Source organism: Equus quagga, chromosome 15 (assembly GCF_021613505.1).
Source record: "Equus quagga isolate Etosha38 chromosome 15, UCLA_HA_Equagga_1.0, whole genome shotgun sequence".
NCBI lineage: Eukaryota > Metazoa > Chordata > Mammalia > Perissodactyla > Equidae > Equus > Equus quagga.
In genome coordinates this window covers 65,143,785-65,157,423 of record NC_060281.1, presented here as the reverse complement: position 1 = coordinate 65,157,423, position 13,639 = coordinate 65,143,785, and the positions used below count along the sequence as shown (strand labels likewise).

The 13,639-nt window shown below is 49.5% G+C and overlaps 1 protein-coding gene across 2 annotated transcripts in view; it reads left to right on the top strand.

The window, feature by feature from the left end:
* Positions 1-13,639, top strand: part of ADGRD1 (adhesion G protein-coupled receptor D1) — a 143,217-nt gene that overhangs the window by 24,244 nt on the left and 105,334 nt on the right. For both annotated transcript variants that reach the window (XM_046641204.1, XM_046641203.1), the window contains 5 exons: positions 3,387-3,566; positions 6,165-6,419; positions 10,185-10,249; positions 11,003-11,158; positions 13,272-13,331. In XM_046641204.1, the coding sequence (XP_046497160.1) occupies positions 3,387-3,566; positions 6,165-6,419; positions 10,185-10,249; positions 11,003-11,158; positions 13,272-13,331 (716 nt within the window). The remainder of the gene's footprint in view (positions 1-3,386; positions 3,567-6,164; positions 6,420-10,184; positions 10,250-11,002; positions 11,159-13,271; positions 13,332-13,639) is intronic.

Here is a 13,639-nt window from a genome sequence, read left to right as displayed (position 1 = left end):
TCACAAACATACAGGATGTGGTGCTGAGTCTGTGGCCTGGAAGAGCTGCTGGTCTGCTGGAAAGGTTCCCACCCACCCCTCCAGCTGCCTTCCCACCCACCACAGAGACAGGGAGGACCGTGCATCAACAAGGCTTCCTCGCTGGGCCCAGGTCTTTACAGTGCACTTTTTTCCTCCCTGGAATCCCTGCTGATCTTTTTTGGTCTAGTTCAGTGATGAGCCCTCTCCCAAACAACACTGTCTCAAGGAAAGGGCAGAATAGCACAGGGATTCCAGGTGCAGGCTCCAGAGCCAGGCTGCCTGGGTCAAATCCTGACTCTGTCACCAGCTGTGTGGCCTTGGACAAGTTACTTTACCTCTGTGTGCTTCCGTTTTCTCACCTGTAAAATGGGGAAAATAATGACACCTACCTCATAGGGTTGTTGGGAGGATTAAAAGAGTTAATGCACGTAAAAGTCTTAGACTAGTCAATCTTGCTCATCGTAAGTTCTCACTAAATGCTAGGAATCATGCTTTTGTTTTTTATACAGTGTTCTTTATATAGTAAGGAAATTAATTTCTTAACTGTTAAATGTCTTATAAATATTTTTCTCCTGGATTGTCATTTGTCTTTTCACTTTGTTATGGTAAATTTTCTGCCTTGCAGAATTTTATAATATTTATGCATTCAAATTTATCCATCTTTTCCTGTGACATCTGGATATTTTTCTTTTCTTTTTTTGTCTTGTTGAGAAAAACTTTTCCTCACTTTATTTTTTGGATGAACTAGGATTTAATGCTCATAAGGAGAAAAACTGTCAAATCAATTTGTCAATATTGTGATTATTTTTTTCCTTCAGATTTTTTTCTTCTTTGTATGAATGACCCCAAGAGCATGAAACAAAGTTCCCGCAAATGCTAATATTAGAAGGCTCATTGTGAGTCGTTTAAGACTCTATGAAAATGTCAGCTGACATTTAAATATAAACTATTCCCCAGATGGAAGCAATTATTTTGCAGGTCGAATTAACAAAAATGAAAAGCTTGGCTTATAGGCACCACTGTTTGCCTTCGATCTTCGCTTACCTAACACCAAATTGAAGGTTTTATTTTTATTTTTCTTCCTGAACAGAAAGACGTTTGGCCAAGGCAGGATTGAGTGGAAGGAATTTTTAAACACAAAAGTGTTTGGAAAAATTTGACTTCCATGAATCCCACAGGGAATTCGTTTCATAACAGAAGTTTCACAACGCGCTGTATTGGTTTCCCAGCGAAACTGGTTGTTTCGGAGAGGGGAGAGCACAGCAGGAGGCCGTGGGGCGTATCCAGACCGCACCGCCACGGTGACGGCAGACAGAGGTGGTGGCCATGCTCCGGGCTGTGAGGCCTCCACCGGCCGCCTGGGCAGGGAGCAGGCTGTGTCCTGGGACAGCACAGCCGCACTCTGAGTGTCCTTTTGTTGTGGGGACCCACATCACAGGCCACTTTTGAGGACTTTGCTTTCCTCAGTGGCCCTAAGGACATACCCCTTGTGACCTGGTGTTCTCCCCTGGAGCCTCACAGAGCTCAGGAAAGGTCCAGGCCCCTACCATTTTTTTGAGGTTTCTGTTATGTTAAAAAGAAAAATGGAGAAATTCCAAACCAGGGTTATAAAATTATACTATGTTTTACAGACTAATGTTAATCCTATTAGGGCTTTGAACCCACAAAAGTATGATGTAATGTAATTGTCACAGTTATATTGTCACAAGACATTTGAACAATGTGTAACAAATATGTTGATTCATAAGGCATTACAATAGGATGATTGTAATGGGACACAAGTTTATACTTGATGACAAATGTCCTCTTCTAATTCAGTGACTCTCTAAGACCGTGTCCATAATCTCATTTGAAGATAAGGTCTGAAGGCTCAATTTGGTGCCATTTAAGTAAATAAGGCCGTGGCAAATGGCCCTCCACCTCTTCTCTCCGCCTCCATCGCCGGCCTGTCGGGATCCGCTCTGGGCACCGTCCTCTCCCAGCATCAGCAAAGCTCTCTCTCCACGGAGCCCGGGCCGGGGTGGGAGGGTCAAGGCAGCTGGATTTATTTCCAGCTTTCACACTCAGAGTCCAGGCAGGTTGCTGGCTTAGCGCACACACACGTGTGTGCACCCATTCTCATGTGCACACGCACAGTTTACTCACGTGCAAAGAAAGGGTGAGAGTGACTGGAGTCAGAGAGGCAGAAAGGAGGCAATCAGCTCCAAAGGCGATGAGGGGCAGCCTAAAATCCAGCCGAGGCTCCAGCCAGGTCTGGCCCTTGTCCGTCACAGAGGAGCTGGCCCCAGGCCCACAGGGTGATTGTGGGGTGGGGTCCTCACCCTCCAGAGCTGGCCTTGTTCTCACCCTCCGTCTGCTTCCAGTGACGGAGACACATCAAGCAGCAGGCCAGCTCCATCATCCTGACCTTTGAGCCAGACCGTGTTGTCCGCGTGGAGCAGGACCCTCGCCCCAGTGTGGGGCCGAGCTAGGGACTCACTAAGAACCTGGAAGCCGGGCGTCTTGAAAGAAACTTTAGCTGCCAGGGCCCTGTGCGCCCCACTCTGTTCCTGTCGGAAACGTACAGTTGTAGACATCCAAACCCTCCCAAGTGGGCTTTCCCTTTGCCTAGAAATCCCCACTGGGATTCATCCTCAAGGCATGTGAACTCCTTCTAGTTCTGTTGGAAAATAAAAAGTTGAAGGAAACCTTAAGACCCAGCAGCAAGGACTTGCTTAAAAATGATTGTGGTACCTGTTTAGAATGCGATGCTGTGCAGATATAAAAAATGACGGCAGAAAAGTATATTTATGGCCATCGGAGGAAGTTTATGATATAGTAAGTTTTTAAAAAATGTGGTTTGTAAACCAGTAAGCCTGAGTTAGTTCCTTTCTTTGTAAAATATGCTAATAGAAGAGGTTCTGGCGGGAGCTGCCCTAAGGATGCCTCAGTAGGAGGAATAGAAACAGAACGGTGTGGGTTATTGACGTTCGCGGCTCTGGGGTCCGACTCTGGAGTTTGAATCTAATCTGACTCAGGAGTTTGAATCTAATCTTCATCAGTCACTCATTTAGTGACCTTGGGCAAAGTGGCCTCAGTTTCTTCATCTGCATGATGGGGATGGTAACAGGGTTTTCATACTATTTAAGAGGAGATAATTCATTTGAAACGCCTGGAAAAATGCCTGGTACTTAGTGAGCTCTTAATAAATATTACCTATTATTATTGTCTGTATTTTCTGAGTTGAACATACGTTGTCTCTAGAATGAGAAAAAGAAATTGCTTTTTAAATAAAAAATAAAGAGCAGAGAGAACAGCCTGCTTCTGAGAGGTGAAATCCCTTCTGCTTGTCATTAATAATGACCCAGCACCTTCCTTTTCCTCAGGTGTCACATTTTCCTTTTTCTGGAAGACACAAGGAGAACACTCCAGACCAATCCCTTCTGCTTATGGCGGACAGGTCATTTCCGACGGGTTCAAAATCTGCTCCAGCGGTGGCAAGGGCTCCGTGGAGCTGTACACGCGGGACAATTCCAAGACGTGGGAGGCCACCTTCAGCCCCCCAGGTAAGGGCGCCTCCAGCCCGAGTGTCCGTTGGGGGAGGCGAGGCCCTCCTGATGACGGGAAGCTGATGGACCGAAGGGCGAGACGTTCTCACCGCCCTTCGGTGTCCTGGCACCGAGCACCCTTCTGGAAGGGGCAGCTTGGGAATAGCCTGGAAAGGGCGAGAACAAGATGGCTCAACACGGGGTTAAGAGCCCGGGTGGTGCAACCAGGCGCCTGGGTCCCGACTGACCACAAATGGACTGTGTCAGAGTCCTCTGTGCGCGGAGGCTGCGGGTCTGCATCCGCGCCGTGGCAGCGTCAGTGGCACTCCCCTCACAGTTTGGGGAAGTGAAGTGGACGGTGCTGGCTGTCCCCCCTTCTCCCTCCCCCTTGTCGTCATTGTCCTCCTCTCCTCCCCCTCATCTTTTTTCTCCTCCTTCTTTTTAGTGGTATAGACTTGAAAATGTTTAACATATGATATGAAAAGCCTTTCGGAAAAGAGAGGCTGGAGATTGTGGAGAAGAAGGTGGGGCTGGGGGGGGCGTGTGGAGCCCTGGGCACAGGAGGGGGCTCTGGGCGGGTGGGGAGAGGACGGTGCCTGCGGCTGTGGCTTCCTTAGCAGGTGGGAGCTGAGAGGCCAGCGTGGTTCTGTCTGATGTTCCTACTTTCTCCCGGGTGTAGTGGGGCCGATCGTTCACTGGGGTGAGGTCAGAGGTGTGGGGCAGGAAGCTGGGGGGCTGGCGGAGGTCTGCAGGGGACACCGGAGGAGGCGGAGAGGTGCCTGGGACTCAGAGCATCTTGGGGCAGCACTGAGGGGGCCCTAGTCAGGGTGGGAGACTAAGAAGGGAAGCACAGAGGTGTTGGGGGCAGGACAAAGGCCCACAATGCTTTCCAACAGTAGGAAATGATGTCTTTGACGTATTTAAGGAAAATTCGTTTTCTGGTGGCTGCACATCTCAGTTAAAAAACGTGGACTCTGGAGCCAACAGCCTGGTCCAGATCCCGCCTCTGTACCGTGCTCACGGTGGGAACCCCGGCGCCTTGCCTGCTCTGTGCCTCAGTTTCCTCAGTCATGAGGTGAGGATGGTCACGGTATTACGTGATAGGGTGACCATGAGAGGTAAGTGAGTTAATACACACGAAGAGGCTGGAATGTGGTGCACGGGGAATACTGAATGTCTTTGCCTTCTCTGGGCACTGTGTACACAGACCAAACTTGCACCTCCACCTCAGTAAACGTGGGAAATTCAGTGAGTTTACAGTTTGAGGGAGTCCTGCATATTTGCCTTCTCTGGTCCCCGAGGCCGGAACTAATCTCTGCTCCCCCGTCCCCTGAACTGCCGTACCTTGTTCATGGTCTTCTCGTGTTCTGCCTGCTCTCTTTTTTTTTTAAAGATTTTATTTTTTTCCTTTTTCTCCCCAAAGTCCTCCGGTACATACTTGTATATTCTTCGTTGTGGGTCCTTCTAGTTGTAGCATGTGGGACGCTGCCTCAGCGTGGTTTGATGAGCGGTGCTGTGTCCACGCCCAGGATTCGAACCAACGAAACACTGGGCCGCCTGCAGCAGAGCACGTGAACTTAACCACTCGGCCACGGGGACAGCCCCTGCCTGCTCTCTTTCTTATGTGCAAGTCTTCTCTCCATGCTCCTTGGGCCAACACAACCTCAGGCACCTTGCAGGTTTCCTGAACATGTTTGAAGTTCAAGTCAGCTGAACTTGGCCTGTTTTTCTACCCAGGGAAATGGGGGGCATTCTAGACATTTCTGCCTGGCAATGTGCTCTTTATTTGTTCATTGAAGGGATCTGTTATTCATGCTTTAAACTCAAGGGACCTATTTGGGATCTGAGTGGTCTCCAGAGACTCAAAATTAGAGAGTTGCACAACCCTGAGCGAGAAGCCTGATGTAATTGCTGGTGATCTCAGATGACTGCCCAGCTCGAGGTGATATGTGTCCAGAAGGGCTGCCAGTTCCTTCCTGCAGCAAGGCCATCAGGATGTCTTAACAAGACACTTGAAAAAAAAGTGGGGTCCTTTGTGGGACAAGCTGCCATGAAAGTCGGATGAACATTCTTCTCGTTGGCAGACACAGTTCTTATGCCGGAGAGACGAGTGACTGCCAGAGCTCATTGATGGAGGCTCCCGAACGAGGCAGGAGAGCCGTCTTGCCTCCCTAGTGCCGCCATGTTGGTTAATGCCACAGGCGCTGCGTCAGAGTATAGGTTGATGCTGGTGTCCTGTGGGCTGAGTCAGGCCCTCAGAGAGGTTTTACTGACCTTCACTGTGATGGCCTAGGCAGGACTTAAAAAAAACACTTTGGAACAAGTTATGACCATTTGTTATTATTTTATTTTAATTGAACACAGCAAAGAGTCTAATTTAAAATAACCAAGGGTCTCCTTGAGCTGCTTCTGGAATTTTGGGGATGCAGGTAATTTCTCTCCTGTGCTCCAGAGGACAGAAGAAAGTCAGATCTATACGATGACCTGTATTAGGACCCACCAAAGTTAACAGTGACCAGTCATCTTAAGAAAGAGGGATGTGCTTAAAAACTGGAAAAAATGCATGAGGAGCTCATTCACACAGCACTCAGATTGGTGACCTTTGCTCTTTCCCAGGCCCCTACTGGACTCATGTCCTGTTCACGTGGAAGTCCAAGGAGGGTCTGAAAGTCTATGTCAATGGGACCCTGAGCACCTCGGACCCAAGGGGCAAAGTGTCACACGCCTATGGGGAGCCCAACGTCAACCTCGTGATAGGGTCCGAGCAGGACCGGACCAAGCGCTACGAGAACGGAGCTTTCGACGAGTTCATCATCTGGGAACGGGCCCTGACTCCGGAGGAGATCGCGATGTACTTCACGGCGGCCATCGGTCAGTGAGAGGGCGAGGGCTGTGGGCCGGGTGTGACGCCTGCTTCTAGGTGGCACTTTCGTATCCACCTCCCCTTCCCAGCTCTCCTCTTCTCCCCACTCCCCTGAGACAGCAGTCAGCGCTGCAGCCTGAGATCTGATCTCGTGAACCTTAGAAATGCATTTCCTCGAACGCCTGTTCCCTAAGATGGAGGGATCGACAGCTCAGCAGAGACAGTGATTAATATTCTCCTGCTGGTCCTCAGGGAGTTTTCGACGTGGGTGTGACGGGTGATCATTTGAGAAGCAAATATCCCAGATCCATTAGTGCATTTCATCAACAAGTGTTTACCACGTGCCCCGAGGATGCCCCTTCCTGCTCAGCACAGAGCAGTTGTTCAGATCAGGGACCTGTGGAACCTGGGTTCAAATCTTCATTCAGCCACGATGAGCCGTGGGACTGGGGAAGTCAGTTTTTTTTATTGAGGTAAAATTTGTACAACATAAACTTAACCATTTTAAGGTGTACACTTCGGTGATACTTAGTGTGTCCATAGTGCTGGGCAACCATCACCTCCAGTTTCAAAACATTCTCATCACCCCAAAAGGACACAGCGCCCACGAGCAGTCACCCCCATCCCTGCCTCGCCAGCCCCCCATGATTTACTTTCTGTCTTCCTGGATTGACCTGTCTGGATGGTCCATATAAATGGAATCCGATAATACTGAGAGCCTTTGTGTCTTAATCTCTCCAAGTCACAGTTTTCTCCTCTGTAAAATGGATGAGACTCACACTGCCCCGTCCTGGGGGTGCTGTGAAGATTAATGTGAGAGGCTGAGGCCGTTAGCACAAGGCCCGCACATGGCAAGTTTTCAATACATTTTCATTGTTTTAAGATTAATATTAATGTTTCCCCCACAATTCCATTTTCATTCTCCCCACAAGTGAAAGTACTGTTTCTTTGATTGACATGAAATAATCTGCGGAATGGCAAGACTCACCCTGTTGGCACCTGGTGAACGCTTCCTGGTTGGTGGCTGCACTGACACCAGGGCCCCAGGGGGAGGGGGAGTTCAGGACCAGGAGGTGGAAGGCCTGCGTTCCGGATCCCGGCTGGCACTGGCTCAGGCTCTGACACGGAGTCCCTCAGCTGTGAGGACCCTAGTGATTGTGTGACAGAAAACTCAGCTCAAAATGACTTAAGCCAACAAGGGAATTTTTTTTATCTCTCACAATGGAAACAATAGGGGAGAATCTGCTTCAGGACTGGTTTGATTCAGGTGCTCAAATGATGCCACTAGGAATCTGTTTTTGACCCTGCCCTCCTTCGAGTTATCCTTCTTGTGGTGCCAGGGCAGCTGCCCTTCCCTCCGGGGTTGCATCCTCTTCCTCCAGCACCCTCAGCTCCTTCAACAGGGCTGCCCACGACTCTTACTGGCCTAGACTGATCCATGTGTTTCCCCTGAGTGGCTTGCGGTGGCTGGGTTGTAGAATATGCTGATGGGCCTAAGCCTGGGTCACAGTCCACCCCTGAAATGGCAGTGGGGTCAGCCTTGTCCAGAGTATGTGGAGAGGGATGCCCCAAAGGACGATCAGGGATGCTGGGCTCAGAAGCGGGCGGAGCCGCTGTGCACGCAGAAACAGCCCACGTGCATCGCAGCCTTGACATTTCCAGCCTTCACTGAAAGAGTGGAATTCACTCCCTTTCACTGAAGGGCCATGAGGGCAAAATATGGTGTCCTGCGGAAGGAGGAAGGGTTTCAGTCTCCTGCATTTTATTGCCTGGGAGTCAGAGCATTGTCTCTGAGACCAGGATGCTGTCCGTGTGTATTGCTGAGAGCCTCACGCAGGCCCTGCGTCTCTGCTGGCTTGCTGTCTTAGGAACGCTGGAAAGAGGCATCTCTGGTTCTTGTAGCTGTCACAGCAAACCCTTGTCACTAGGACAACTCTGGGCTCAGGGATGGGGCGTGTCGCCTGCCTGCCCGGTGCAGCGTTTCAGGAACGCTCGGCAGCTGAGTCATGTGCATGCAGTCCACCTCGCCCTCTGCGCTCTGGGAAGGGATGCCCGAGTCTTTGGGGATTCGGGAGAGGTGTTCTGTTAACACTTCGGCATCCTGAGAGCTCACGCCCTGCGCTTTTGCTGAAGCAGAATGGGAGCCGTCAGAGTCCCACGTTGCTTGGGGATTTGGTTCTGAAGACGGGTGCATGACGTAAAGCACGTGTAGGACAGATGACCTGGGAAGTCCCCTGGAAGGCCCTGCGTGGGGCTGCACGTCCCGTCGCTTCGTTAGTCCAGCTCCACAGGTTCAGGGCCGCTGTGCTCACACAGACAAATGGTGCTGCAATCCAGCCTGCTCTCAGGCCTGGCCCGGGCCCTGGTGGGCTGTGTCCCCGGGGGGAGGGAGGACCTGTTCTGGGCATAAGATCTATCTGCATGTGAAGCTGTGTGCTGCGGCTGCTGGGGTCCAAGGGGGTGTTTCTCTGGGTGACTGTCCAGGGTGGTGCCCTCTTCTAACCCTTTAGCTAGAGCAGGCCCATTTTCTGGCCGATCTGTCCAGATGCGGGGCCTTTTCTTGTTCATACAAAGGCAGATCATCTCTCTATCACCCTGGCCGGGTTTTGCCCCAGCCTCAACGGATGGCCCGCCTTCTGCCGAGAACAAGAGCAAGGAGGAGGCCGTGCTCCATCACGTGATTGGAAAGCCTTTATCTTTGAACACGAGAAACACACTCAGCATGGCCAGATGTGCACTTTACAAGAGTCGCTGGGGAACGAGACTGACTGAGGACACGGCAGGTCCTCATTTCTCATCTCAGTCTTGCATGAGCATCAGCTGTGAGGGTGGGCGGGGTCGCCAGGCTGACTTTTACCATCCTTCACTTTGTTTTGTGGACTCGCCTGAGATAAGCGTGAATTTGACATGACTCCTCTGTAACTCGTTGGCACTCGAGGAAGGAATGTGGCCCTGATGTGCGTGATGGAGTGTCTGGGGCCCCGATTCTCCCGGTTGTGTCACACTTTCTGCATCCACCAGCTATCATCCTCACCCCAACCAACGGGTCAGTTCCTCCTGGAGCTAACTGGGGGTGAGGAGGTCCTTCCTCACGTCACCCCGAAGCCACCTTGAGGGATGTAGTGTCTGCTTAAGTCTGTGTGCTCATCAGGGAGTAAATGCTAAGATCAGAGATAGCTCGTGGCAAACAGGCTGAGAATAGCAAATCATGTCTTAATTTTCCTTATTTCATCTTCATTATTCGTAATTAACCAGATGGAGTCTTGAATAGAAAGAATAACTAGAATCCTCAGGGTGGAAGGGGCTCAGGAGCATAGCCCCCCACTTCCCTGGGGTCCTGCCTCACGTCATCTCTCTGGAAGGGAAGTCCCCTGGTCTCCTGCTTGTCCTTGCCCCATGACGAACAGAGCTCTGTGTTTCTCTGACTAGTTCAGAGGCATTTGAAGCCTCTTTCTTTGGGTTCTTTCTTTATTTGAAATTGGTCAAAGCTGTATAAAATCATCTGTTTATATGGTGACTTGCATGAAGGGTGATCAAAAGCAATTTAGGATATAAATGGAAAGATAATTTGACCTGGGAAAATCCCTCCAATCTCTCCATTAAGCTGATTTATTAGCCCTTTACTGTTCCAGCAACGTTCCCACTCAAAACATTGTGAGGCTCTCCGAGCTGCGTCTGAGGCCGGCAGAGTCTTGAACAGGGACAGGCCTTCCTGAGGGCGAAAGACGTGCCCCTGTTCCAGTCCTTAATTAAGCATTTCTGATTTCTTCCAGGAAAGCATGTTCTGCTGTCTTCAACCCCAGCGGGCTTCCTCACAACGCCGACGGCGAGCCCCATGGTGAGCAGGCGCCTTTCTCTGTTGCCCCCTCTTGTCGATGTCTTTTTACTTGGACTGTGTGCCAGGAGAGGCGAAACTCCATCAGACAGTCTGGCTCCCTCCTATTGGCATATGATGTCTGGGAAGAAATCATAAATGGAGGAGAAGCTAATTTTGGTGCTAATTCTTGATGCTAAGAGTGGCTGAAGAAAAAATCCTCTGCGTCATGTAGCCTGTAACTCAGGCACCTAAAAGGAGTAAGCAAGGCTGCTTAGGGACACAGGGACGCTGGGACTGCTTCCTGGGGCATTTGGCACGGTGAGCAGAGAGCAAGCAGGAGCTGGCCTCGACGCTCCGCTGCTCTTTATGCCCTGTCTTCCCATGTTCGAGGAAAGGAGCAATTCCTACAGAAAATGCTAAATGGAATTAGTGTTTGTAATCAAACCACTTTCCCCCATGAGAACATTAACAGCATGGTGAGGCACAGGCTCTGAACCCTCTGCTTGGCTTCCCGTCCCTGTCCTACCGCTTATTTCTGTGTCAGCCTCACTGTGCTTAGTTCCATCGACCAAATGGGCACGTATTTATTTCATGAGGCTGTTGGCAGGATGGGATGTCAATAGATGTAAAGTAGTCACGAAAGTGCCTGGTGCCCAGTAGGTGCTATCATCGTTACGTGTTATTACCGTCTAAGGAGACCCAGAGGACACGGAACTCTGTAGAATATCTCGGCTTCCATGCTCAGTAGGAACTCACGTTGCTGATTTCTTTTAGATGCCCACTGACGCCTACCATCCCATCATAACCAACTTGACAGAGGAGAGAAAAAACTTCCAGAGTCCTGGAATTGTACTGAATTATCTTCAAAACGTGTCCCTCAGCTTACCCAATAAATCCCTCTCAGGGGAAACAGCGCTGAATCTCACCGAGGTAAAGCTATTTGATTTCTGTGCCTGGTGGATCAGGGGTCGGGGGAGGCCACCTGCCAGCTCATGGCCCACAGGTGTTTTGTTTGACCTACACAGAGTTTTAAGAAAATGAGGAACTTTTAGATAAAGGCCGGATGTCAGGTTTCTCATGAACAACGAGATGGCGTGGCCACTCCAGCCGGCTCTCGACGGCTTAGTGGGGCCTCCTGCAGACTCAGCTCTTCAGCTCATTTTCCCAACACCCACCAGCCTGGCCCGTCTCTACATCTGCCTGGCTCCTGTAGGCATTTGGGTTTGTGACTCCTGGTCTACACTCTGCTGCCTCCCTTGGCAACAGGGCCAAGGTGGAGTTGGGTCACACGGTGTGACCCCAACCACTACACCTCTGGAGTGGAGCTGTGTGGAGGCACCTGACTCTGGGTGTCCTGGAGAAGACTCATGCAGGTTTACCCCAAATCCCACTGATGTCTCTCATTTAATGAGAAACACAAATCCTTGGCATCCGTTATCCTATTTTCCATGATGCCCTGGCTTCTCGCCACTGGCAGTTGGATGGGAAAATGCCAAGAGTCCCTTCCTGGGCTGGGTAGTAAGGTGGCCATTAGCCCTATGAGACGGGAGCACTCGGCCTGCGGCTAGTCCAAACCAAGATGTGCTGTGAGTGGAAAACACAAGCCGGATTCCTAAAACCGAGTACAAAGAGAAGAATGTAAACTATCGAATTAAAAATTTTTAGGTCAATTACATGTTGAAATAATATTTCAGATACATTGGGCTAAGTAAAATATACTATTAAAATTAATTTCACTTATTTTACTTTTTAAAATATGGCCACTAGAAGATTTAAAATGACAAATGTGAGTTGCATTATATTTCAGCTCAACTGAACTGCACTAGATCAGGAGTCAGCAAACCGCAGCCCCCAGCCCTCGTCTGGCCCTCTGCCTGCTTTTGTGAATAAAGTTTTATTGACACCTGCTCTCTGGGTCACTTCTGTGCTGTCTCTGGCTGCTTTTGCACTACAGTAGCAGAGTTGAGTGCTTGTGGCAGAACTGTGTGGCTCATAAAGGCTAAGCTCTTTACTAGGGGACCCTTGAAAAGAAGGTGCTGGCCCCGCTCTAGATTGTAACCTCTGCCCTGGAGCCCTCGAGCCCCGTGAGGCAGGAGGGGGACTGTTGTGTTCATCCTCCATTCTGAAGGCCTTGCGCTTTAGGGTCTCAATGAGTATTTATCAAATAAAGATAAACTAAAGAGTGAGGAGTTTTGATGATGTATTCTCTAAATATTTAGTGTCTAAAAGGGTGAGGAAGAATGTGATCTTTCTGGAGATGGCAGTTTTGGGGGGAAATATGGGAGGTTTAGATCAGGCTCTAAGTTTAATTCTGGTGTCTATAGGAGGAGACAAACAGTTAAAAGCCTGTAAGAGTGATGTACGTGAGTGAAACAGACTTGGTGTAAGGCAATAGGGAGTGGTGAGGACCAGGGTGAGCTGGGGAACACATTCCTGCCTAGGGGCAGCTGCTGTTCAGCTTTGATCAATGGTGGCCATGTGGGAATATGGGCTAGGGGTCGTCTGAGCTTTCGCCTTTTTAAAAAGAAGCAGGAAATTTACATATTTTCATTTAAATCTCCCAATTTGAAAATGTTAGAAGCTAATTTCATTTTTTTTAGAACAATAGTGAGCCAAACCAAACATGGCTTTAAGGTTTGACCAAGGAACCCCAAGTAACTTCCGCTTTATAGAGAGGTAATTTCCAATGAACACAAGTGTTTTATGTCAGTTTGGTTTCTCGTCCCAAGAGAATCACACTCAGCAGGCCGTGAATTCTTCATTCGTTCACTTGTTCATTCTGTGTGTAGGGCTTCTGCCATAACTAAGCTGTGTTCATTTTGGCATCTAAATGCTTGCCCCTAACTAAAGGGTTGTCACGGGGAGCAAATAAGATAACATTGATAAGGGCTTTGTAAAATATAACCCGATACACTAATGCGAGCTGTTTCTGTTTACTGCTGTACGCAAAACCCAGTGCTTGATAGAGATGGGGAAAATTGAAAATCTTAAGAAATGAGGCTTAGGGGTACGTGCTAAGCTGTGTCATTTTGTCTGCCTTTAGACGTTCTTAAAATCCGTGGGAGAGGTTCTTCAGCTGCCCAGTTGGACTAGTGTGTCAGAGGTAAGAAAAAAGAACATTTTGATCTTCAAAGTGTCTGTACCTTGGGAACCATTTTGTCTTCTGGAAGTGGCGTAAGTGTGGCTCAGCTCACGTCTGTCAGAGAAGGGATGTGTGTTCGGTCCTGTCATCTGGAATGCTGGAGCTCATTTTGACTGGGTGCACGACTGATCTGAAATGCCTGTCTTCTGCATGGTCCAAGAGTTACGTGAGCGTCAGTCATGCGTCACTGTCCTCTGTGCTGTGCAGGGAGACGGGTGGATTTCTTTGTGAAGAATGTACACCTGGTTGGCCCTTATTTATCAGTTTTA